This window comes from Citrus clementina, unplaced genomic scaffold, assembly GCF_000493195.1.
Source record: "Citrus clementina cultivar Clemenules unplaced genomic scaffold, Citrus_clementina_v1.0 scaffold_5, whole genome shotgun sequence".
Classification (NCBI taxonomy): domain Eukaryota; kingdom Viridiplantae; phylum Streptophyta; class Magnoliopsida; order Sapindales; family Rutaceae; genus Citrus; species Citrus x clementina.
The window spans coordinates 40,332,333-40,358,557 of NW_006262201.1; the positions used below are offsets into that span (position 1 = coordinate 40,332,333).

Genomic DNA, 26,225 nt, shown 5'->3' on the forward strand with positions numbered 1-26,225 from the left:
ACATCAAAGGTTGTATTATAACTGTTAGGTGAGGAATGATCACTAAAATGATGAGATGGAGCTTCATCTTCTGCAGAGCTAGCTTCAAAGGTTTCTTGATTGCTATTGAGAAGTGAAACAATATAAGATTAAAGAAGACTGTAATGAAAATCAGAGGGTTTAGATGGTGAAGTTAAGAATTGTGAATTTGATGTGTAAGGAAAAGAGGTTTCATCAAATAACACATGACTAGCTATAAAAATTTTTTCAGAAGAATGCATACACTTGTAACCCTTATGTAAAGGGCTGTAACCAAGAAATACACATTTTGAGGTATGGAAATGGAATTTGTGAGTATTATAATCTCTTAAGAATGAAAAGCATGAACAATCAAAGACCTTGAGAAATTTGTAATTAGGTTTGGTTTTAAAGACACATTCATAAGGTGACTGCATAGATAGTATGGGTTTGGGAAGTCTATTGATAATATAGGTGGCTGTATGAAAGGAATCCCACCAAAATTTGATAGGTAAAGTGGCTTGAGCAAGTAAGGTAAGACCTAGTTCGGTTATGTGTCTATGTTTTCTCTCAACTAAGCCATTCTGATTGTGAGTGTATGGACATGGTGCCTGAATTGAATATCTTCCTTATAAAGAAAATTAACAAATGATCTATACTCTCCACCCCAATCTGATTGAATGCACTTAATGAATCTATCTAGCTGTTTCTCAATTTGCTTCTTAAAGATTTTAAAGACAGCTAGTGTTTCATTCTTGGTTTTTAATGGAAATATCCATGTGAACCTAAAAAAATTATCCACAAAACTCATATAATATCTGTAACCTTGAACTGAAATCACAGGGGCAGGTCCCCATAAATCAGTGTGCAAAACTTCTAATACATGCTTTGTTTTGGTAGTAGAAACTGGAAAATGTAATCTATGCATTTTTCCCATTTTACATGCATCACATGAATCAAGAAATTGACTTCCATTTAAATTCTTGAAAGCCGAACAAGAGTTTATTACATGACTTAAAACTTTGGAAATAAGATTACCAAGTTTCTGATGCAAAACAGAAACACTCAGCATACAATTTGGACTGATACAAGGTTCTGCTGCAGTATGCAAGCAGGGGCTTGTTTGATTATTGATAACTGACTGAACAACTGAAAACATAGACAGAGGAACATCTGAAATTTTGGATTGAGTGGCTTCAAGAGACCTTTGAAATGACTGAGAAGAGACTTTATTAGAGGGAAACAATAGCAATTTGTATAAACCTTTTTCAGCTTTGCCCTGCAGTATGATCAAATTCCTCACTTTGTCCTTTACAAAACATGATTTATCAGTAAATTCATAACAATATTGTTATCTTTGGTTAGCTGAGATATGCTAATAAGATTCTTGGATATTTGTGGAACAAGAAACATGTTGTTTAATTTGAGTGTATTATAAGCAGAAGAGTTATGCATTCTTAACACAGCATTTCCAACATGTGTTATGTGTAAACCAGTACCATTTCCAATGATGAGTTTAGAGTTACCTGCAAAGGATTCTGCCACAGTCATATTTCTCATGTCATTGGTAAGATGGTGGGTAACTCCACTATCCAGATACCAGTTGGCATCAGCTGCACTATCCATATCAGCTAGATATGCAGCTTTGGGATTTCTGTTTGGAGGAGGTTTGTAAGCACCAGAGGTAAAGAATTCTTCAAGTTTCCAGCAAACATTTGCAGTATGACCAGTTTTGAAGCAGATTTGACAAATTGGTTTAGAAGCATTCCACAGAGGTTTAGGATTCATTTGAGGCCTGATAGAGTTGTTGTTACCACCCCCACCATTGTTCCAATTTCCTGAGCCTGATCCCCTTTGATTATCACTTTGAAATCCTCTGAACTGGTTATTATGATTATTTCTAGAACTATTGCTAAAGAAACCAGATCTTCCATAGCCGCCTTTGTAATTATTTCCAAAATTCCCAGCATTATCTAATCCAGTAAAGTAGTTATGATTACCAGATCCTCTACCACCTGAGAAGTTTCCTGTCTTGAAACCTCAGTTCTGAGCTAAATTAGCTTCAAAATTGTGCTTAACGTCCATTTCAAAAAGCATATGTGCTTGTTGCTCAATTCTAGCCTCTTGAGTCAACAACATAGCATAAGCCTCATTCAAATTCATTTTATCACCACTTATTTGACCAGTAATATAGGTAGCAATAGCATTATAATCTGGTCCTAGTCCTGAGAGTACATGCAAAATTAAATCATCACTGCTTAAGGCACTTCCTGCCACAGCCATGTTATCAGCAATATTCTTCATTTTAATGAAATACTCATTAATTTTTAGATCATCTTTCCTAGTAGAATTCATCAGATATCTCAAATGCAAGAGTCTAGATTTTGACTGTGATCCAAATTGAGTTTCAACACCTTTCCATACCTCAAGAGAAGTTTCCGAATTAAACACCAGGCTTATAATACCTTCACTCATCAATGATAGCAACCAGCCAAGAAGTACTTGATCTTGTGCTTTCCAGCTTGATGAATCTGGATTCTCGACAGATCTAAGTTCATCGTCAATCCTTTGAGCAACATGAGATGGAGGAGGAGTGACATTTTCATCAATGAATTTTTCTAACCTATTGCCGCGTATGGAAGTTAGAACTTGGGACCTCCAGATCAGATAGTTTGCCTGATCCAGTTTCACAGGGGTATTGAACGTGAATGAGAAGTTTGTTGAGTTTGTGTGCATATTCGAAGTATGATTTGATGAGGCAATATTCAGAGACGCCATGACTGGCTCTGATACCAAGTTAAAGAACAAAAAATGAGTGTTTGGCTAATAAGAAAATAAACTGAGATCTGGAAAACTTTCTTCTTTTATTTTCTCAAGCTTAAGTTGCTACTGAACGATTACAAGCATATATATACAAGTGTAGCTGCTCAGCTGAAGATTACAAAACTAACTAACTAATTACAAATTGATTAACAAACTTATCACGTGTATGAGTACAAGCAGCTACATAACCACCTGGTGCCAGCTGGCAGTACATGTCATCAACTTGCAACTGATTATAAAAGCTGTTGTGATCCTCTGCTTGACTGCAAATATGAGCTTCCTTAACAGTGTGCCACCCAAATGTTGGCTAAACAGTTAGTACTCACCAATAAGTTTTCCTCTCTTATTTCGACTATTAAAGAGTATCTCAACAAGAACTGGCAGGTTTTTATCTCCCACGTATACAGAGAGGGGAATTATGTTGCGGACTACATGGCGAACCTTGCTTTTTCTTTGCCTATTGATGTTACTTTGTACCCTAGTCCACCAATTGGGGCTAGTTCCCTTCTTCTATATGACGCTTACGGGGTTGCTACCCCTCGTTCTGTTTTTCTCTATCTCTTGATTGAGCCCCAATTTATCAAAAAAAAAAAATTTCATGTACAGTCCTCAGCCGATCACCAAGCTCAAATTGCGTACAATTTGCAAAAAGCGTTGTTTTTATTAATTATGTGGTGACTTTGCCTCTCGAACTCTCCTTTCCCCAGAAAGTAGTTTTGCCGAAAGTAGCTTTGCAGATCTGTAAGAAGATCGATGAGAGAAATAAAAATTTAGAAAGGTGAAAAAAAAAAATTGTACGCGGCTGATGATACAGTAACTTTGAACTAAATATATAATCAAGAAAGATGTATGTTGAGTGTAATGTGCTTTTATTCCATACTTTTTCAGAGCCTCCGCATTAGTTTCACCATTTGCTACTGGTTCAGACAAAACCATTTTCTAAGTTGACCCCAGAAACTGGTTTATTCAACAATCTTTCACCAATTTGCTCGAGCTTCTCCAAGTTTTCCTTTGTTGCAATATCAACTGAAGAATCTTCCCCGGATAAGGTGTCATCCTGGGTTAATTTATACGACAGCTATTAGTCATGCATGCATCTACATAATTAGTTTAATTAAGATTAATGTTACAAATTAAACTACCAGCAACTTTATATATAATAACTGATAAGCTTGATTACTTGAATTCTAAGATAGTTTTGTTCAGAATGGAGAGCTCGGAGGACCACAGAAGTATGCAAGTCAACCATATCTGTGCTGGCTTGTGCAAACACATCCACCAATGGAAGAGAACCATTACGAGGTAACCAACCCAAAGTCCAAGAAAGTCAGCTCGTTTTGCTTTGTTAAAATTTCAGAATCATTATACTATATTTTGATTCAAATTGCATCCTCGGCTAATAGGGATTTATTTTATAGCTTATATGTCTATGCCATTTGCATTTTTAAGTTAATCAGGACTAGAAAAATAGCATACTCTGATTAATGTGCTTGTCTTTGATTGGGATTGTATTTACTTTTAATTTTGATGTTAATACTCAAATACAGTCCTATGAAAATCAATATTGAGTGTGTGAAAGTGCTTTGTATATGAGACATCTGAGTGCTTGTTTTAGCTAGAGCGAAAACATCACTTAATTATTGTGTCACTCATTTTGCTCTGCGTTGGTTATTATTGACATCGTGTACTTGGTCGGTGAATGTTTAAAGTCTGATCTTGTTGATTTTTCTGAGTTGTGTTTTACCATTGATATATAGCTTTCTGTGGGACCAGCATTCTAGACGTAGTTCATTCGATAGTTCTGATTCTTTGAAAGGTAGAGGCATGCTTGTTGCTGCCATTATGGATGTTGTCACATCCAATTGTGATGGCTTAGAAAATGTGTGTTTTAAGCCCGCACTGCCAGGAAATGCTGAAACAAGGGATATTGCTGATGTAATTGAGGTGATTGAGGAAGGTGGCATGCATTTTGATGAGCCGCAAAGAGATGAAGACGATGACAATGGTGGAAGAGGAATGAGGGGGATTGGGACTAAAATTCTTGGAGGTACAACCGTTTTAGGGCTTTCAAGAACTAGCAGGCGTATGAAGTTGGGGGATACTGATGATGTTGGAGTAGAATCTGATAGACCTACTCCTAAAACCCTTGCCTTGCTCAATAAGCATGATAGTTCATCATCACAAGCCTTGTCCTCTGCTGTTGTTCCTGGTCTGTGGGATTGACTTGCATTGTCAACATGTCGCTGTGCCTTTTGCTGCCTGGCAATGGCATCAGGAGCTAACAGATCTCGTATTCAAGAATTGGATCAAGATGGGCATGCTGTCATGACCGGTTTAATGGCGCCTGAGAGATCTGTGAAGTGGCATAGGAGTTTGGTAGCTAGGTTGCTGTTGGAAGATCGTGATCTGCCCTTAAATGATTCTGTTTTTGATTGGAGCTCCAGTCTTCTTTCAACTGTTTATCAGGCGAATAAAAATGATGATATTCCTTTGGCTTGGGTGGCTTTATCTGCTTTTTTAGTTTCTATAGAGAGAAACCCTAGGGCGCAAGAGGTAGTAATGGACAGAGGTCTTCAGCTAATAAGAGATGCTGCTAAGCGGACAACAAAGCATATAGAGGTGCAAGAAACATTGGCGAAGGTATTAGATATGATTTCTACTGGGGACATGCGATTATCACTCGAAGAAAGTCAGAAATGGTCTGGCATATTGCTTCCTTGGGTCTTTGGAAAATCATCCTCTGACAATACCCGGTATTCAGCCATAAAAATCCTTTCACGCAATCTTGAAGAGCATGGACATTCTTCAATACCAATTTCTCAGGGATGGTTGGCTGTTACGCTAAATGAAATTTTGGGTTCCAGCAAGACTGCTTCTGCCAAACGTGGCCCACAGCCTAAAAATGATAAAGTGAAGGTATAGTGATTCTTTTCCCTCACTGACTGTGTTTACATTAAAATGATTCTGCATGTTGAAACATTAATCTGGTTCTCAACTTTGAGCAAAATTCGTATTGCGTGGTAGTGAACATTGTTTTCCTGTAATTATTATTATTAAATGTTTAACAATAATATTTAAGACAATAATCAACCCATGTGAAGGAAACGCATACGGGGGGTGTAATTTTCAAATTCATTAAATTATGCGAGAGCCGGCGCTTATATAAAATAACGCTACATTCACAAACAGTTGCACAAACATTTATAATAAACTAGCTGAATAAAAGTATTTCAGGTTCCATGTAATTATTTTCGTAACTACTTTATTCTTCGACCTGTTCATTCAAACCATATGAATAAATGCATGATTGTTAATTTATAGGAAAGAGTTTGTATGATAATTTATGATTAGATTATATTATTATTGTTAAGCAATTTATTTCTTCCCAGGACGTTTATGAGAGGATAACTACCGAAATGGCGGCGGCCCGATAACTCCTCAACGCAGGCCATGGAATTCACGTGATAAAACAATGATTAATATAAGATTATCCGCTTTTTGAAGAGGTTTAACAGTCATGCATGATCACGCAATGGCGAAGAAAATAGAACAAACATAGAAGGTCAATGATTGACATTACCTTGCCTCAATTCGATATGCCAGGCTAATTGCAAACGATCAGAACTTAGGGATTACAAATTGAAAAAAAAAATGAAGAAAAAAGAAGAAAAAGGCAAGATTAGCGAAAGGCAACTCACTTGTCAACTTATCAACATATAATTGGTCTTTGATTCTTTCATAATCATGTTAATGCAACTGCCTGGAGATTAATTGTAATTGGGATATTCTCAAATTCATCATCCACTAGTTATTTGGAACCCAGACCCACGGCTAAATGATATATTTTTGACCTATTCAACATGGTGCTTTTAACCGTCTATTAACATATATTGTACTTCTCTACATGTATATTTTCAATTGCCCTCTTGGGCAAAAATATGTGGTCCAACTCAATCCAAGTCCACGCAACCGAAAGAATTTGGATTAATGTGAATCCATCCGAGAAGCTGCGCATACTGGATCAAAATGTTCAATTAAAAAAATCTATAAGTACCGCGCATGCACTTCCTTAAGGATTCGTACTACTACAACATCATTTCAGCAGAGACACTCAAGTTCAAGGCTCCAAAAACTTCAATTAACTGAACAATCTCCCGCTTTCTTAATCCATATATCCCTGGATCCTTTTTGAATTACCTTGTTAGTTTTTCTAATGGAAATCCAAACTCCGAGATCACCCATACAACCTCCAACTTTTGGTAACCTTGTCACCATTCTTAGCATCGATGGAGGTGGAATTAGAGGAATCATCCCTGCGACTATCCTTGCCTTCTTAGAGTCCGAGCTTCAGGTAGTATAGATTTAGTATGTATTACATTGTCACAACATAAGCATGCATGCATATTATATATGGTTTCATGTATCATTACTTAAGAGATAAGAGTAATGACAGACATCTCAAATTTTTTTATCCTAAATGATATATCATTTATTGATTGACTGGTAATTCTTTATAAAATTTAAGTGAATTAATTATATTATTCATACTAACCAATTAATGATTGTCACATCATTTGGGATAGTCTTTTGGATTAAGAAATTTGGGATGTATAGATTTATAGAGTAGAGTAATAATGATTTTTGTTCGGAAATTTGAACAGAAACTTGACGGAGAGGAAGCAAGAATTGCAGACTATTTTGATATGATTTCGGGAACGAGCACCGGTGGTCTTGTGACGGCTATGCTAACGGCCCCAAATGAGCAAAACCGCCCCCTGTTTGCTGCTAAGGATATCAAGGAATTTTATCTGAATCACTGCCCTAAAATATTTCCCCAATCTAGGTAACAATCTTGATATACATGTGTGGCAAAGAGAAGGGGGGAAAGGAAAAAGAAAAAAAAAAAAAAACCTTTTAATTTCGATTGATATATTTTCCTTATTGTATGTATTACAGTGGCCCCTTTGGTCCTGCTACAAAGCTGATTAAGTCTCTCACTGGGCCAAAATATGATGGCAAATATCTACATCGACTCGTGAAGGAAAAATTAGGAAATAAAAAGCTGCACGAGACATTGACAAACGTTGTGATTCCAACTTTTGACATCAAGAAACTCCAGCCAACTATCTTCTCCAGCTGCGAGGTCCATACATAAAACTTCACCAATATCTCTCCAAAAACAAAAAGCATTAAAATAATTAAGCTCTAACTTGATTGCGTGTATTCCTTGTGGTTTAATTATTAGATGAAGCAAAATCCCAGCCTAGATGCCTCACTTTCCGATATTTGCATTGCAACTTCAGCTGCCCCTACTTATCTTCCAGCCCATACTTTTGAAACCAAAGATTCCACAGGAAAAGTGAGACGTTTTGATCTCATTGACGGTGGCGTTGCCGCTAACAATCCGGTATAATTATATATTTCGATCGATCTTAATTAATTAATTATTGAAAAATTCTCCAATGAGGGAAAACTTATATAATATATGTATAATTTTTCAGACTCTAGTTGCTTTGAACGAGGTAACCAAAGAAATCAATCGGGGAAGTTCTGACTACTATGCAATCAACGCAATGGATTACACTCGGTTTCTGGTGATATCGTTAGGGACTGGTGCGCCAAAAACTGAAGTGAAGTACGACGCCCTTAAAGCAGCTAAGTGGGGTGTGTTGGGTTGGTTGTCGAGTGAAAGTTCGACTCCATTGGTGGATGTGTTCATGCAATCAAGCAGCGACATGACGGACTTTCACATTTCCACTGCTTTTAAAGCCCTTCATTCTGAAAACGGTTATCTTCGCATCCAGGATGATACACTAACTGGAGACCAGGCTTCGGTTGATGTTGCCACTAAAAAGAACCTCGAGAGTCTTGTGGGAATTGGTGAAAGACTGCTGAAGAAACCAGTCACAAAGGTCAATTTCGAAACTGGACTGTGTGAGCCATGTGGTCAGGGTACTAATGACGAGGCTCTCATAAGGTACGTAACTGTTAATCAGTTAGCATGTATCTCAATGCATGTACACTTATACTAATTCATGTTTTTTATTTTATTTATTTAATTTTGCAGACTAGCAGAAGTTCTTTCTAGAGAGAAGCGGATTCGTGACATGAGATCACCACAAGGAAAGGCTGCAAGAGCCACCAATTGAACAATATAAAGTTCATTTAAATGTTGTTAATTGTAGTATTATGTGATAATTAACCAATTTGTCAAAATAAAATTACGGGGAAGACTTATTTTTCATCCTGTACTACCTAGTGATTGTCTCTTTTATTTTTTTCCCCCAATGAAATTTGAATGGGATACGGTGCATGAGACACGGAATTGTAACTCATAATTCTTTGTTCCTTCAATTGTATTTTCAATACAAATATCTATTGTATTTTGACTTTTCCTTTCGGTCATTTATTGTGATTTTTAGATTCTGAAATTTTCACAAAGGAATGACATTACTCCGTTGACTTTGAGATACATGCATGTACACGTATGATTTTCAATTTTTCATTGTAGATAAAGATCGACGTCATGAAAAAGCTTTTCTATTCGCTTTTAATACTTCATTAATGTTGCAACGACTTGGGGTTTTGGGTATTTTTGAAATATTAGGATGCTATGCTAAAAAATAGGGGTCAACAAAATCAATTGATCAGATTGTCGAATAGCTAGCTAACTATGTGCTTATCTTATATATGGTGACAAAATAATTAAATTAATAATATAAGCGCATGAAGTAATGAAAAGGTCTTAGATGCTTTTGAATCATTGTTCCTTATTTATTCAATACTTGCTACTTGAATTTATATATTATTATGATTAATTAAAACATACATATGATAAGGAATGAATGAGAAAGTAGCATAGCGTCCAATACATTTCCTCTTGAAGATTTCTTGCTCCTCCATTAAAAAGAACAAAAATTGGCTTTTGACACTGCGGCTGCTAATTTGTCATGATCCTATAAGAGCACAAACAAACATTACAGAAGTATTTGTAAGCTACCATATTGTATAACATTACATCGCTTTACGGGAAAGAGATTTGAATAATGACTTTTAATAATCATAGCCCATAGGGTTGTTGCAATAATTAAGGTAGAGCAAGTCTAAGCTATCGTATTCGTTGATGATTATTTATATGAAGTGTTAATATATGATATATTTCTACAGACAATTTGCAAGCAGCCCCCCTTTTTTTTTTTTTTTACATTAATTTGTATAGAAAATTTTATTCTTTGCATCAAAGCTCTTTTGTATAAATATTAACCAATTGCCACTACTTATTATTAAATCTCTTATTCTCTTGCAAATCTATTATAATCTCTCATCTCAAATGAATTGGTACTGTTTTTTTTTTTTTTTAATTGTTCACTTTCGCTAAAATTGTAAATAAAATGATCTATAATATAAGTTAAAATTGTAAATGAGTAATACATAAAAAAAAAATATCTATTGTTTTGTTTTTGTTTGGCAAGGGAGGAGCTACGTACGCTCCCAGCTGGCTGGTGCAATGGTGTGTTTGCGAGAATTGTTGTTTTTTTAAAACCTTAATACATTGGTAATTTATTAAGATTTGATAGCAAATAATACAACATATTAATGAGGACAAATAAAATAAGCCTCACATCACATAGAGGCATTGAAGAAAAGTAATAACGCAAGAAAATCAAAACAAAGAACCAAAAGCAATACAAGTCAACGAAATTAATCTGTAATGTAGAAATCCATTGGCTTCTTTAGAGAGAATACGAGAATTGTTTTATTCCACTTTCGGTACACATTTGTTCTCTGCTTCCACTGGATGCATTATTGCGCCAACTACTCCTTTCAAGGTTTAATTTGATTCTGGATCGATTACCTACTCCTAGTGACAAACACAGATCGTCAACCAATATGACCCAAATTAGTAGTGATGTTTCGGTGAAGGATCAACCTCGTCTTCAAAATTATACACACACCAAAGCGGTTGTGCTTCACTTGGGGATCAACTTTAATTTAGTCCTGATTTTGACCGTTTCATGAGTCGCACATTTTCAAGCAGTGGAAGAACTCGTAAGTTTAAACAAAAAGAAAAATGGAACTGATAAGGAAGAATTAATATACTGTAGTTGAGGCTGAAACTCCGTGAAAGCTGCAGGTATATATAGAGAGAATTCTCAACTTCACTACTCCACCTGTGGGATATTCGTATTCACCTTCCTTTTCTTGAAGAAATAATAATAATAATAATAATAATTTTATTTGTTGCATGAAATAAATAACGAAACATATATAAATTTGATGTAGACTCCTCAGCCGACCACCAGGGTCGAATTATGTACAATTTACAAATAGCCTTGTGTTTGTTAATTATGTGGTGATTTTGACTCACGAGGTCTCTCCTCTCCTCAGAAAGTAGTTTTGCAAATCTGTAAGAAGATTGATGAGAGAAATAAAAATTTAGAAAGGTGAAAAAAAAAGAAAATGTACGCACGCAGCTGATGATACAGTAACTTTGAACTAAATATATAATCCAGAAAGATGTATGTTAGGTGTAATGTGCTTTTATTCCATACTTTTCCAGAGCCTCCGCATTAGTTTCACCATTTGCTACTGGTTCAGACAAAACCGTTTTCTAAGTTGACCCCAGACACTGGTTTATTCAACACAATCTTACACCAATTCGCTCGAGCTTCTCCAAGTTTTCCTTTGTTGCAATATCAACTGAAGCATCCTTCCCAGATAAGGTGTCATCCTGAGTTATTTATTTTAAACGACAAACATTGGTCATGCATGCATCTACATAATTAGTTTAATTAAGAGTAATGTTACAAATTAAACTAGCAGCAACTTTATATATAATAATTGATAAGCTTGATTACTTGAATTCTAAGATAGTTTTGTTCAGAATGGAGAGCTCGGAAGACCACAGAAGTATGCAAGTCAACCATATCTGTGCTGGCTTGTGTAAACACATCCACCAATGGAACAGAACCATTACGCGGTAACCAACCCAAAGTTCCCCATTGAATTAACTAATTTAGATTAATCACATATTTCATAGTATATATGTTAAAAGTTAATTAATATGCAGCGCAGCTGGCAATAGTGTTACTTAATCAATTACTTACCCCCTTTGAGGGAAGATTTAGGGCAGTGTTACTTTCGAGATAAAATGGTTTGATATCCTTGGCAGCAAATGTTGGTGAATTTACGAATTTTAAGAATATGGAGGCAAAGAGAACAAAGAAAATTTCTTTTGATTTGAGACGTGTTTGCACACTTTCCTTTAAGGTTTTATTTGTCCTCACCAATCTTGGTTTGCTATACAGTTTTAATGGCAAATTACCCCCAAGATATATCAAATCCTAAATACAATATCTAGCAAATAAGATTATATTTCCGGAACATGTATGAAACTTGCAAAATCTGATAATAATCTAATTGTTTTTCTTTCTTTAATAAAGAAGATGTTTATTTGAAAGAATACCACCATTGGAAATGGTACTTCTTCAAAAACACTCTTTAGGTTTGAATTTGCATCGATTGACAATTGAAATTTCCAAGCTTGCTAACCATTTTTCCAGTTGACGACAAAACACGCTCTATGAAAGTAAACGGTTAGCCGTTTTTCTCATTAACGGTGAACCGTTTTATTCCAGAATGTCAAATAAGTTGCTCTCTATAAATAAACGGTTAGTCATTTTCGTCAAACGGTTAGCCGTTTTCTTTATGACAGAAAACATGCTCTCTAGAATTAAACAGTTAGCTGTTTTCTCCAAACGGTTAGCCGTTTTCTTTAGAACAGAAAACATACTTTCTGGAATTAAACGGTTAGTTTTTTTCTCCATAAACGGCAAACCGTTTTCTTCCAGAATATCAAACCAAAAATTTAAAAATGTTACAATCTCTCTAACAGCAAAAGGGGACGATTGTTTTGGTTTCGAGCAGTTAACATGGAGGTCATTAGACCACCGGTGCTTGTCTCAGCAATGTAGTCTGTGAGTCTAGCATCCTCACTATCCAGCTCCTGCGGGCCAGTTCTCACATTAAATTGATGCTTTGATGCATGCCAAATTAAAGTAAGTAATTGAATGTGTATAATAAATGATTTCAATTAATTGATTTGATAAAATTAAACCTTAAGCTGTTTTCCAAGGAAAGCAACAGTAGTAGCAGATAAAGTTACATTATTAATATGTACCTTACAACATATTATGTAAATAATGTAAGATAACAAATTTCCATCTCTAAACTCTTTGCAAATTGAAATACTGGTTGTTGGATTTGATTTCTATCGATACTAAAGCTTTTCGAGGCAGACATCTAATTATTTTTCTGGCATCAACAACACGTCCAAGCTAAAGACAGTGATACAATTGTCACTTCTTTTCCAAAGTAAAGTAGTGGTACCACTTGACTAAGGGCTCTCACTTTTACCATTACTAGCTGCTCCAGCTGTTTTGCTTTGACCTTTGCTCACTATACTTGGAATTTTTGCTCTAAAAATATAATTGGGAGTATTGTTTATGTTATGTATAATATTTATTATACAGAACATATTATTATATTAATTGGGTTAGTAAGGGTATATTGGGGACGTTTAGATGGATTTCTTGAATAAAATTTTAAATTTTAAATTAAGAGTGAGTTTAATGGGTATAGTGAGTGGCTTGATAGATTCAAATAGTTCCATTCATTCAAAATCCTTATAAAACTTTTTTTAAAATTTTATTTCTTAACATACCCTCTATTTAATTAATCAAATATAAATTGACATATTAAAATTAACCTTCCAATAAAATTTTGAGTGGGACTATTGACACCCTCTAAATACCTCTTAAAACCCCTTTAATTATTATACAATTTTAACCTTTATTAAAATTACATAATAGGATAATTTATAATTAAACTCCACTCAAAAGTTAAATAATTTTTTATTTTAGAAATTAAAAAGGTTGTTTTTTTTAATTTCAGGTGAGGAACTTACCACTAATGGCTACAATAGAAATAAAGAAACCCCCCCTTTTTTAAATGGAAGAAATCTGGTTGTTGAAATGAGTTTTAATAATAAAAATTAGAGAATGAGATTTACACAATAAATTTTACTTAAGGGTATGTTTATTATTGATAGAGGTATTAAAAGAATTTTATAATTTTTTAAACTATTATAATGGAGTTAATTAAGAAAAAAGGTGTTAAGAGATATTTAGAGGGGTGCCAATAGTCCCACTCGAAAATTTTACCAAAGAATAGTTCTTTAAATTTTTATTTATAAAATATCTACAGGTCCTAAAAATCTTAATTTCTATTTTCAAAACCCTAAATTGTTATAATCTTTTTTAAAAAGATTTAATTAAAATATAAATATAAATTAAGAGATGAAGTGATTAAATTTTTTTTTATTAAAATAATGCTTCATTTAAGTGTTTAATTCAATTTTTATTTAGAATAAAAACTTATTAATCTTTATTTATTTTTATAATTCTAATTTTTTTTTTTAAAAAGTGTTTTATAAAAAATTTTGGGTGGTGTAAAAACGCATAGCCATTGCCGGAGTTCAATAGTCTATGCCGCTCTTACAAGGTTCGCGTCTTCTCCCTCCTAAAAAGTTCCATTTCATAGACGGTCCACAGCGTCTATCGACATTCGTACTTGCCGTACAAATCGCGAAATTTCCTCCCGCCATAGACGCCCTGTAGGCTTTATACTTGCACGCAACACACAAGAAACAAACAACCCAACATAAATCAAGGACTCGGAAGAATATTCTTTCTTTATCTTTTCGATAAAGTATTTGACCACCATGCAACTCTAAATAAAATTAAAAAAGAAAAAAAAAACACAATGCTCCGTCTCTGTTTGATACGCCGCCGTTTCCACCGCTTTCCTCTCAATCGCCACATTTCTTCTTCTTCTTCTCCTCCAAACGCGACCGAATCCTCCTCTAACAAACTCAAAAATCCCCAACATGCCCCTCAACCTCCACCTCCATCGCTTTCTCCACAAGTTATCGAAAACCACCTCTCTCCTCATTCCACAACCACCTCACTCTCCCGAAATTCCATATTTGCCCTCTCCGCCACCCTCCTATCTGCGATCATTGCCTCTGTCGCCATCCTCTCCAGCGATCGTCACGACGACAATAATGATAGAATCACGACCACTATTTACTCAACGGTTGAGAACACAATTTACAAGTCAAACGAGTCGTTTAGAAGAGTTGTTCACCACGTTAAGCAAACAGGCGTCGCGGCTTCGGTGCTATGGCAGTCTCTGACTTCGGTGTTATCCAGTGCGAACCACGAGGTGAGGGCTGGGTTTGAGTTGAGGGTTGCGTCGCTTTTGGCGGATATCTCGGCGGCTAATGCGGCAAGGAGGGCGGCGATTGTTGATGCGGGTGGCGGGAAAGTTGTTGATTGGTTGTTGGAGACGGTGGCATTTGGAAACGACGGGTGTGGGACCCAAGCCGAAACGGCGAGGGCACTTGCTTACTTGATTGCCGACCCTGATGTCTCTAAGGACGTGTTAGGGCGGCCTCGTGCCGTCCCTAATTTGCTGAGGTTTATTTTTTCCTGTCAACCAAAGTCCAAGAAGGTCAGTTCGTTGCTTTGTTAAAATTTCAGAATCATTATACTATATTTTGATTCAAATTGTATCCTTGGCTAATAGAAATTTATTTTATAGTTTATACATCTATGTTATTTGCATTTTAAAGTTAACCAGCGCTAGAAAAATAGCATACTGTGATTAATGTGCTTGTCTTTGATTGGGATTGTATTCATTTTTAATTTTGGTGTTAATACTCAAATACAGTCCTATGAAAATCAATATTGAGTGCTTGAAAGTGCTTTGTATATGAGACATCTGAGTGCTTGTTTCAGCTAGAGCGAAAACATCACTTAATTATTGTGTCATTCATTTTGCTCTGCATTGTTTATTATTGACATCGTGCGCTTGGTTAGTGAATGTTTAAAGTCTGATCTTGTTGATTCTTCTGAGTTGTGTTTTACCATTGATATATAGCTTTTCTGTGGGAGCAGCATTCAAGACGTAGTTCATTCGATAACTCTGATTCTTTGAAAGGTAGGAGCATGCTCGTTGCTGCCATTATGGATGTTGTCACATCCAACTGTGATAGCTTGGAAAAGGTGTGTTTTAAGCCAGCACTGCCAGGAAATGCTGAAACAAGGGATATTGCCGATGTTATTGAGGTGATTGAGGAAGGTGGCATGCATTTTGGTGAGCCGCAAAGAGATGAAGACGATGACGAAGGTGGAAGAGGAATGAGGGGGATTGGGATTAAAATTCTTGAAGGTACAACCGTTTTAGGGCTTTCAAGAACTAGCAGGCTTATGAAGTTGGGGGATACTGATGATGTTGGAGTAGAATCTGATAGACCTACTCCTAAAACCCTTGCCTTGCTCAGTAAGCATGACAGTTCATCATCACAAGCCAATTTGTCCTCTGCTGTTGTTCCTGGTCTGTGGGATGACTTGCATTGTCAACATGTCGCTGTGCCTTTTGCTGCCTGGGCATTGGCCAATTGGGCAATGGCATCAGGAGCTAACAGATCTCATATTCAAGAATTGGATCAAGATGGGCATGCTGTCATGACTGCTTTAATGGCGCCTGAGAGATCTGTGAAGTGGCATGGTAGTTTGGTGGCTAGGTTGCTGTTGGAAGATCGTGATCTGCCCTTAAATGATTCTGTTTCTGATTGGAGCTCCAGCCTTCTTTCAACTGTTTCTCAGGCGAGTAAAAATGATGATATTCCTTTGGCTCGGGTGGCTTTATCTGCTTTTTTAGTTTCTATAGAGAGAAGCCCTAGGGCACAAGAGGTAGTGATGGACAAAGGTCTTCAGCTAATGCAAGATGCTGCTAAGCGGACAACAAAGCATAAAGAGGTGCAAGAAACATTGGCAAAGGTTTTAGATATGATTTCTACTGGGGACATGCGATTATCACTCGAAGAAAGTCAGAAATGGTCTGGCATATTGCTTCCTTGGGTCTTTGGAAAATCTTCCTCTGACAATACCCGGTATTCAGCCATAAAAATCCTGTCATGCATTCTTGAAGATTACGGACCTTCTTCAATACCGATTTCTCAGGGGTGGTTGGCTGTTATGCTAAATGAAATTTTGGGTTCCAGCAAGACTGCTTCTGCCAAACATGGCTCACAGCCTAAAAATGATAAAGTGAAGGTATAGAGATTCTTGTCCCTCACTGACTGTGTTTTCATTAAAATGATTCTGCATGCTGAAACTTTAATCTGGTTCTCAGCTTTGAGTATAATCCTTATTGCTTCTATGACTAGAATGCGGCTTCTTTACTCTTGATTTCCTCTCCAATGATCAAAACTGTTTCTTAAATTTTGCAGACTCAGATTGATCAGTCGAACATCATTTTTGCTACACAGACTGCTAATCAATTATCAAGTGCTGTTGTTAATCTGGCTAGAAAGCAATTGGTTACAACCACTGATGCTGATGAAACTTTCCCACTGTTGGATCTTCTTTCTCTGGAACCTTTTACAGGACCATTAAAGAATCTCAAGAAAGATACTGCATCTAAATTTGATGCTACTGATTCTGCCCTGGCAACCCTTAAAGGGATCAAAGCACTTACAGAAGTTTGTTCTGAAGATTCAATATGTCAAAAGAAATTGTCCAATTTTGGGATCTTGTGCTTGCTAAGACGCTTTCTGTTACATGATGATTATGAGAAACTTGCTGCTATGGAAGCTTATGATGCTTCAAGAGCTGTAGAGGCTCAAAAGAGGACTTCAGATGATCCTGATGAATCATCTGATTCAGATGGAAATAATCCATCTAGTGTTCGAGTTCCACCTACATCTCATATTCGGAAGCATGCAGCTCGACTGCTAACTGTCCTTTCACTCCTCCCTGAAATCCAGAAAGCTGTTATGGCAGATGAAATTTTGTGTAAATGGCTCGAGGATTGTGCTAATGGAAAGATCCAAGGTTGTAATGACCTTAAAACACAAAGTTATGCTAGGGCCACACTGTTAAATGTATCTTGCAATCAGCAAGCTAGAAGAGACTCTTCAGATTCAGATGATGGTGTTCATGACAGTGGTATAGCATACAGAAACAGAAGCTGTCCGCGTTATGATGACATGATATTTTTAATTAATCCTGAACTGCCCCACTGGAAGTGTCCTGATGATAAACATCGAGACAATGTTCAGAGGAGTAAGTCTTCTGTTGGTAAGACTGATTTTAATAGTCCATCTACACCTGAAACTGAAGCTTCAAATGTTGGTGACTCATGTAGCTCCATTGATGAATCACAGAACAGCTCACAGTCTGTGGTTCCCCTGGTAGACATTGTCTTTATTCATGGCCTGCGTGGTGGGCCCTATAAGACTTGGCGCATTTCTGATGACAAATACTCAACTAAGTCAGGTTTGGTTGAGAAGATTGATCAGGAAGCTGGGAAGTTTGGAACATTTTGGCCAGCTGAATGGCTTTCAGCTGACTTCCCTCAAGCTCGCATGTTTACTCTTAAATACAAGGTTTGTTTTAAGAATGCAGCGTCCTCATGCATTGGGATCTCCACTTGATTTGAAGTTTCTTAATTCAGTTCTATGTTCGGTCCATCACATTAATACACATCTAACCCCTAATTTACATTGTATGCAGTCAAATCTTACACAATGGTCTGGTGCTAGCCTGCCTCTTCAGGTTTGGATTGATGAATTAAAAGCTACTGGCTTATAATGTATTACCATTCACCATCTGAGAATGTTTTGGTTTGAATTTAATTTATGTTTAAATGCTAAACTTCTATTTCATGAACTTGATCAGCTTGTTATTGAACCTCTGTGGTTGTTGACTTGAAAGATTTGGTTGTCCGAGTTAGGTTGATTTTTAATGTTGTCTGGTTGATTAGCTGTTCTGACATAGTTACTTAAACTTGTAAATATCATGGTTGAAATGTGTAGGAAGTCAGCACCATGCTACTGGAGAAGCTTGTTGCTGCAGGCATTGGAAGTCGTCCTGTTGTTTTTGTGACACACAGGTTGCACTACTTGATTGTTATAAGTTCTCTTCTAGCACTTAACAATTTTTTTTTTTTAATTTTTGGATAAAAAATTTCTTATTCTTTTGGTTTATATACAATGCATTGCTTGCCCTTTCTGCAGCATGGGAGGCCTGGTTGTCAAGCAGATGTTACATAAAGCGAAGACTGAAAATATTGATAATTTTGTAAAGAACACTGTTGGCCTTGTATGCTTCACTTCTTCATTTAGTAATTGGATTCTTACTTGACCATTCTATAAATTTTTAATATTGACTTGTATAAGTTGGATATTGTATCATGATTTTAGGTGTTTTATAGCTGCCCACATTTTGGAAGCAAACTTGCAGACATGCCTTGGCGAATGGGCCTTGTCCTTCGTCCAGCACCAACTGTTAGTTCAAGATCTTCAATAACTTAAGCTATTGTTTTATTAATACATAATTGTTGGTTATCTATATATTTCTTTTTTATGCATAAACTGATGCATTTCTTCTTCTTGTTTTTTCTCAGATAGGGGAGTTAAGAAGTGGTTCTTCAAGATTGGTAGAACTCAATGATTATATCCGTCACCTTCATAAGAAAGGGGTGCTTGAAGTCCTTAGTTTTTGTGAGGTAACGTATCTGCAGTTCTTCATCCCAGAAAATTTACTACCGTCTGTGTGGACATGCACGCCATCATGTGTATGTTTTTCTTAGGAAGGTTTACAGACTTTTTTTTTAATTATTATTTGCAGACCAAGGTAACTCCAATTGTTGAAGGTTACGGAGGATGGGCATTCCGAATGGAAATTGTGCCTATTGAATCAGCATATCCTGGATTTGGGGATCTTGTTGTAAGTGTGGTTTAATTGAATTTATGGATTTGCATTTTTCAAAAGATTTTGTGAATGCACTTTCTCAAATAAGATGGATAATTGAGTTCACATTTATAGACCAAATGTCATAGCAGTTATGTAGCGCGTAAATCTCCAAGACTTAATTAGTTACAGGGGTTGAGTGGGCAGAACCCAGCTTCTTTTACCTAGTCTAGAATAGCAGAAAAATATAGTTGAATGTTTGCAAATCTTCATAAAAACCCTTGTATTGCTTAACTTTGTTTCTTTGTTTTGTTTGAAACAGGTATTAGAGTCAACAGATCATATAAATTCATGCAAACCGGTTAATCGAACTGATCCTTCATATACAGAAATATTAGAATTCTTGCGTAAGCTGAGAGCCCATTATACATGAGGAGATGCTTCACAATTCCTCCCCTGTTGATTCTTTACCTCCTTGATCAAGCTAGATTTTTGAGCAGGTCTCTGATTCTGGTGGGTTATTGGGAACAAATGTTGGTGCTCAGGGTCAGGTTATAGGATTGGTGTGGCCTTTGGATCCAGATAAATTACCTGCTTAGATTGATTGCAGAAGTGAGCTTGCACCTGTATTATTTTTTGTACTTCATCTCTCAGCTCTGCTTGTTTTTCCTGAAAGCTGTACATTAATGTTTCCACCCTCTCCGGTTCAGTTTTATATGTAGAATGTAGATAAGGCCTTCACACTAGGTTTTAAAATGTTGTACATGCTGTGCAGCAAAGAGGAAAGTGAGAGAAAAGGTATCACTGATTGTTGATGTTTAGTTGTTCTGTGCTTTTCATTTACTTCTTTTTTATAACAGAATTTCGAGAGACCGGGCCCATTTCCGCAATCATGCCCTGGAGATCAAAGATTATTCTTTTCCTAATTTCACGAAATGTAAAATGTGGTAACATCGATTGGGTAGCTTTTTTTTTTTTTTTTTAAGTTGAACTATTGACACCTCTCTAATCTCTTGATAAAACTCTAGTTTTAGTTATATTCATTTTATTTTCTGAAAATGTCTCTTTTTTTAGATATACTTTTCTAAGTTCTCAATTTTCATTTGATTTGTTCTATTGTTAAAACTCAAAGTATTATTGTGATTTTTTTTCATTATTTTCAATTTTATTATTATCCTACACATAAATTAAAAAGTTATATGAGTGATAAATTTTTTAGTGTTAATCATTGGCTGAAATTACGCATATTTTAAATTATAATTTTGAAGTAATTTTAAGTATAAAAATATTTAATCAATAAGGAATCAAAAGAGAATAATTGATTATTTTAAATTTGTACAATTTATTTTAGTTAGATAGGAAGTAACATATATATATATATATATATATATATATATATATATATATATATATATATATATATATATATATATATTTTAAAGGGTTGATTATGAATTAAGTAATTTGTTAGAAAAAAATTTATTTGTGTTTAATTTTTAATTGTCTTTAATTATAATTTTATTTAAAGGGAATTTTGTAAGAATAATGCAGGGTGCCAATAACTGGGCTCTTTTTTAGATTAATGTATGGACTAAAGAAATCGGAACTGAAACCCACAATGTAAATGGGCCATTTTGCTAGCCCAGTGACAACATTAACATAGTCCTTTTTAGCTACAAAAGCAGCGGAGTGTTCCTGCTCCCATCTGACGAGATTAAAAAAAAATGTCGTCGTTATGGTCTTTGGCGCCGTGTAAAATCACATTATGGGAGCATAGTCCTGTTCATCCATCTCGTTTAAGTTTGAAGCTGGTGATTTCAAATGCAAGCGAAAACAAGAATCACTCGCTACCCCTGGAGTTGTGCTGCTGTGATTCCTCAGATTCAACGGCTGTGATTGGAAGCACGAGTAATACTAGTGCTCCGCCAGTGATGCGAAAGAAAAAAAGGGTGAGGTACAGGAGGGAGTATCCAGGAGAGAGCAAAGGTATCACTGAAGAGATGAGATTTGTGGCTATGAAACTCCGTAACTTAAAGGGCAAAAAATACCCTTCTTCTCACAATAGTAAGAGTGACTGCGAGGATTCATCAAACGACGACGTAGAACAAGAACAAGAAGTAAAGCAAGATAATGATGGAGAGACATGGAAACCCAGCACGGATGGGTTTGTTAAATACTTGGTTGATAGCCAGCTTGTCTTTAACACTATAGAGCGCATTGTTGATGATTCCAATGACGTGGCTTGTAAGTTTTATTTATTTATTTTCTTACTTCCCAAAAAATTTGGCATACGTATTTGTGCAGTGTTGTTATTTCTATTCATTTTTTAGGTCTAAGAAAGTGATAAAGATATTTCAAATTTACATACATTCACTGATGATGGATTTTGTCACAAATCTGGGGTTTTGAATGCTGCTTTTATAACAGATAATTGGATTATCGAGCTAATTCTTTTGTCATTTTTCTATGAGTGGTTGTGAAGAAATTTACGAACAAATTTACATTTTAGAGTTTATGGGTTTAGATTTTGTCGTTGCAATTTTTTCCTCGACATGTAATAACCAACTTTTTGCTTCGTACTCCTTTCTAAATTAAGCTTTGTGAATCATCTTTTTATGACATGAAAGTTTCTATTGTCAATGGTTCTGCAAAAGAAATGAAATTGTCAAAGGGTGCTGGGGTTGCCGGCGATGGCCCTCCGACGCTAAGTCAGCATGTCAAATTTTGATTATAGAGAGAGAATTTAAAGAGAGAAGGACAGCATTTCGTTACCCCTCTTTTCTCCTTCCTTTTGGTGTGGGACGTTCTGATCATTATATAGGCAATTTGATTCATGAGGTGGAGGTGTTATCATGACACGTGGCATTGTTTTAATGACAAGTGTGTGCAAAACTCATGCATGAAGACACCTGTCATTACGTGTTAAGATTGCTCATTGACAAGTCTTCTTTGAACACTTGTCATGATTTCGAGCTCTTCGTTGGACTCAAGCACTTCAACTCTTATGTTGGTTCCTCGTAAAGAGGATTAGTTTTATGGCATTTCGTATGCATGTAACCTTTGTAGAATGTTATTTCCGATGCTGAAAATCTAGGTCATTACTCGTAGAAAATGGACCTAAGTCATTCTTTATAATGAATAGACTTAGGTCGCTTTTGTAGAAACTGACCTTTAGCGCTTTGTCGAAGAGTTGCCCTTTGGGCGTTTTATTCAAAATGGATCTAGGTCCTTCTTTATGAAGAGTGGACCTAGGTCGCTCTTTGTAGAAAATGGATCTAAATTACTTTTTGTATAAACTTACCTTTAGAGCTTTACCGAAGAGTTGCCCTTTGGGCGTTTTATTCAAAATGGACCTAGGTCCTTCTTTATGAAGAGTGGACCTAGGTCGCTCTTTGTAGAAAATGGATCTAAGTTACTTTTTGTAGAAACTTACCTTTAGCGCTTTACCGAAGAGTTGCCCTTTGGGCGTTTTATTCAAAATGGACCTAGGTCCTTCTTTATGAAGAGTGGACCTAGGTCGCTCTTTGTAGAAAATGGATTTAAGTTACTTTTTGTAGAAACTTACCTTTAGCGCTTTGCCGAAGAGTTGCCCTTTGGACTTTTTATTTAAAATCGACCCGGGTTACTACTTATTGGGCCTATACTCATGTGGCCTTCTTTTTGTTGTCTTTGGGGCTTATTATAATTTTGGTACAATAGATTTGATTAACCATTTGGTTATCTCCCGTTGATTCTCTTGCTAAATGAACTGTTTGCGATCTATCAAGTGCTTCTATAATGTGCTTGGAATCTCAAGTGTTTATTTTATTACAGATGCCTATTTCAGAAAAACTGGATTGGAACGATCAGAAGGAATTTCAAGAGATTTAGAATGGTTTAGTGAGCAGGGTATTATAATTCCAGAACCCAGCACTCCAGGAGTTTCGTATGCCAAGTATTTGGAGGAACTTGCTGAGAAAAGTGCCCCATTGTTCTTATCTCATTTCTACAACATCTACTTTTCGCATGTAGCTGGTGGGCAAGTAATTGAAAGACAGGTATGTACAAACTCTTCTGGTTGAGATTGCTTGAAATTTCTATGTAAGTCAAAAGAATTTTGAGGGGAATAAGTATCCAAAATTACATTTTTCTTGCAAATGGTGTATTTGTTTGATTATTTACTTCCAAATTTGGGGCAACTGCTTCATTGATGGTTGGTCTCTTTTGCCCTATAATTTTTCGGAAACTTATCCTGATGAAAAAAAATAGACTTTTCAGAATCTTCAAGACACAAAAATTGTGTGTCCTGTCTAACCCTTGTCATTAGAAAGGAATTCATTTCCATGTCAATCGTGGAAATCTGTAGAATTATGAAGGCGCTATTGATTATTGTCTTTAATTAAAGCTAAATATTATTGTAATAATTTTAATTAAACAGAAATATCATTGCAATTCGGTATATGATTAAAGTTTTTATATTCGCAAATAACACCTATTGCTGTGTTTGATGCCCTCTATCTGTTTCAAAACATGATGCTTTTGGATGTATCCACTGATTATCTTTTCTCTAATAGCCTGATCAATGCATCTTGACGTTGGAGTGTGGAGACGCAAGATTTTGCATTAAACATGCTTCATAAGCATGTCAAACTGGGGAGATTTTTTCTGGAATCAAATTAAAACCTCAACTCTTCCTTTTTTCGCTTATATCTCTAGGTATCTGAGAAGATCCTAGATGGAAGGAAGCTTGAAGTCTACAGATGGGAGGGGGATCCAGAAGAGATGTTGAAAGATGTCCGTGAGAAGCTCAACATGCTCGGAGAGGTGTGCTTGAGTCTGCCACGTATTGACTTGCTTTATGTTTCAACATGACATTGCTTGATATTCATTGTTGAATGTTTTGTATTACTTTCAATGCAGCACTGGACTCGAGATCAGAAAAACAAATCCTTGAAAGAAGCGGCAAAGTCATTCAAGTTTCTGGGCCAGATAGTTCGCTTGATCATCTTGTTATAACCACAGTCATTTCTGTTTAACAACTCTGAAAGTTTGGCCAAGGTAAGGCTTCTTTTTAATTTTGGCATGCTCACTTAATTCACAAGCAGACTCCTGCATATATTTTTCAATGGCAACTTATTCTCTGTTATGTTGCTTTTTGGCACTCCCTCTTGTATTAACTCCACTATCTTTAGAAAGTCGCTCTGTTATTCTCTACTATGGAGCAATCTAGTCATGGTATTCAAAGCCCTCCAGTTTGATGCTTAAGCAACCTGTCACGACTCATGAATTTAATAACAGCATACTCAATTATGACATAAATATAGATTCAATAGCATTGGGGTGCCCAACTGCCCATTATATCATTGAATTATTGTATGTTTTGGTAACTTAACAATTCCCCCACTTGCTAAATAAAAAAGCTCCATTTCTGTTGCTCAAAATTTTAAATTTGATAATTCATTTTAGAGATGATGAGTGGTTGCTTTTTCAGCTGTTCAGAAGCAGCATATTCCAGCTTTGGACCAGCTCAGCAGTCATCTTCATGGTGCCCTGCTTATCAAATAATCAGGACCAGTGGAAAGAGCACTTTCTCTAAACACACAACAAAATCAATGTATTCTTCTAGTAAGATAATTATACATTCATTATTCTCAATCTCATTAAAGGGTCGCCGCCAGAATGGAAGCAGCATTTGCATTGTTGAGATTTCACACTTGACCTCCCAATTTTTACGGTGAAATCATTGTGAGTTACTTGCGACTGCCGCTCATGAAACTCTTGGTATCTGAAATCTACTAAAAATAGGTCACCTTGGCTTTATCAATCAAATGCTCAGCTGCTGCTGTTCTGCCCTGTTAGCTATTGGATACTGGCCGTTTTGAGATCAAAGCCAAGTAGCCAATGGCCGAAACACTCCAAACTACAGATGAAGAATGCTTTTGCTTATTAAAGAAATTTGAAACAAGAAACAGTGGGAAGCACACAAACGCATTAACACAAAGCAAGCAAAGGTCATCTTTTATGTTTTTCAGCGTCTTCCTTTTGTCGATTACTACTTTATGTTTTACAAGCACTTATTTTCTAGTCCTCCACAAGACAATGCAAACGCAACATCGCACCGATTCCTATAAAAATATCTTGTGGACTAACAGTAGAATCATTTTAATGATAATTCCTTCACCTAAAAGTTAAAATTACCTTTAATTTTAGATAATCCATCTTAATATTTTTGAAATTTTATTAGAACATCTACTATGAAAACTTTTTCATAGAATTGGAACCCACTACTGTTGTTGTTGTTGTTGTTGTTGTTATTATTATTATTATTATTATTATTTAGCTTAACTTCAGTCTAATGCTCTCTCCATGTATGTGAATGGAATTCGAATTTCAGACCCTCTATTTCAACACAAAATTATACTAGCTCAACTAAATGGCGCCCACACCATACGCCCACTATTGATTAGTAATTGAGTTCAAAAGTAATAGATTTAATGTTGAAAAAAATTTCAAAATAAATGGTGTTTTGTTGTAAAGACATATCTAAATAAATTGCGTCTTATTGTAAAGACATGTTTAAATAATTGTGCTTTATAAAAAAAAAAT

At 35.8% G+C, this 26,225-nt stretch overlaps 3 protein-coding genes across 6 annotated transcripts; all 3 read left to right on the plus strand.

Moving 5' to 3' along the window:
• Nucleotides 1-6,906: 6,906 nt before the first annotated feature.
• Nucleotides 6,907-9,006, plus strand: LOC18041468 (patatin-like protein 2). Its single transcript, XM_006434754.2, has 6 exons — nt 6,907-7,171; nt 7,482-7,663; nt 7,777-7,963; nt 8,066-8,227; nt 8,322-8,797; nt 8,888-9,006. The coding sequence occupies exons 1-6, from the start codon at nt 7,034-7,036 to the stop codon at nt 8,967-8,969; spliced, it is 1,227 nt and encodes a 408-aa protein (XP_006434817.1). The 5' UTR covers nt 6,907-7,033; the 3' UTR covers nt 8,970-9,006.
• Nucleotides 9,007-14,618: 5,612 nt separating this feature from the next.
• LOC18041469 lies at nt 14,619-20,614 on the plus strand. 3 transcript variants are annotated; one of them, XM_024184626.1, is made up of 10 exons: nt 14,619-15,393; nt 15,840-17,000; nt 17,177-18,334; nt 18,462-18,503; nt 18,764-18,840; nt 18,965-19,049; nt 19,151-19,234; nt 19,354-19,455; nt 19,578-19,676; nt 19,963-20,614. In XM_024184626.1, exons 1-10 carry the CDS (start codon nt 14,644-14,646, stop codon nt 20,071-20,073), a joined length of 3,669 nt encoding a protein of 1,222 aa, XP_024040394.1. In that variant the 5' UTR covers nt 14,619-14,643; the 3' UTR covers nt 20,074-20,614. The 3 variants fall into 3 exon arrangements, with proteins under 3 accessions (XP_024040394.1, XP_006434818.1, XP_024040395.1); XM_006434755.2 differs by having other exon boundaries at nt 15,305-15,393; nt 15,823-17,000; XM_024184627.1 differs by having other exon boundaries at nt 15,314-15,393; nt 15,883-17,000.
• A 706-nt stretch (nt 20,615-21,320) lies between these two features.
• Nucleotides 21,321-25,792, plus strand: LOC18040796 (probable inactive heme oxygenase 2, chloroplastic). 2 transcript variants are annotated; one of them, XM_006434756.2, is made up of 5 exons: nt 21,321-21,884; nt 23,454-23,677; nt 24,336-24,443; nt 24,540-24,677; nt 25,111-25,792. In XM_006434756.2, the coding sequence occupies exons 1-4, from the start codon at nt 21,365-21,367 to the stop codon at nt 24,633-24,635; spliced, it is 948 nt and encodes a 315-aa protein (XP_006434819.1). In that variant the 5' UTR covers nt 21,321-21,364; the 3' UTR covers nt 24,636-24,677; nt 25,111-25,792. The 2 variants fall into 2 exon arrangements, with proteins under 2 accessions (XP_006434819.1, XP_024038667.1); XM_024182899.1 differs by having other exon boundaries at nt 25,119-25,792.
• The last annotated feature ends 433 nt before the right edge of the window (nt 25,793-26,225 follow it).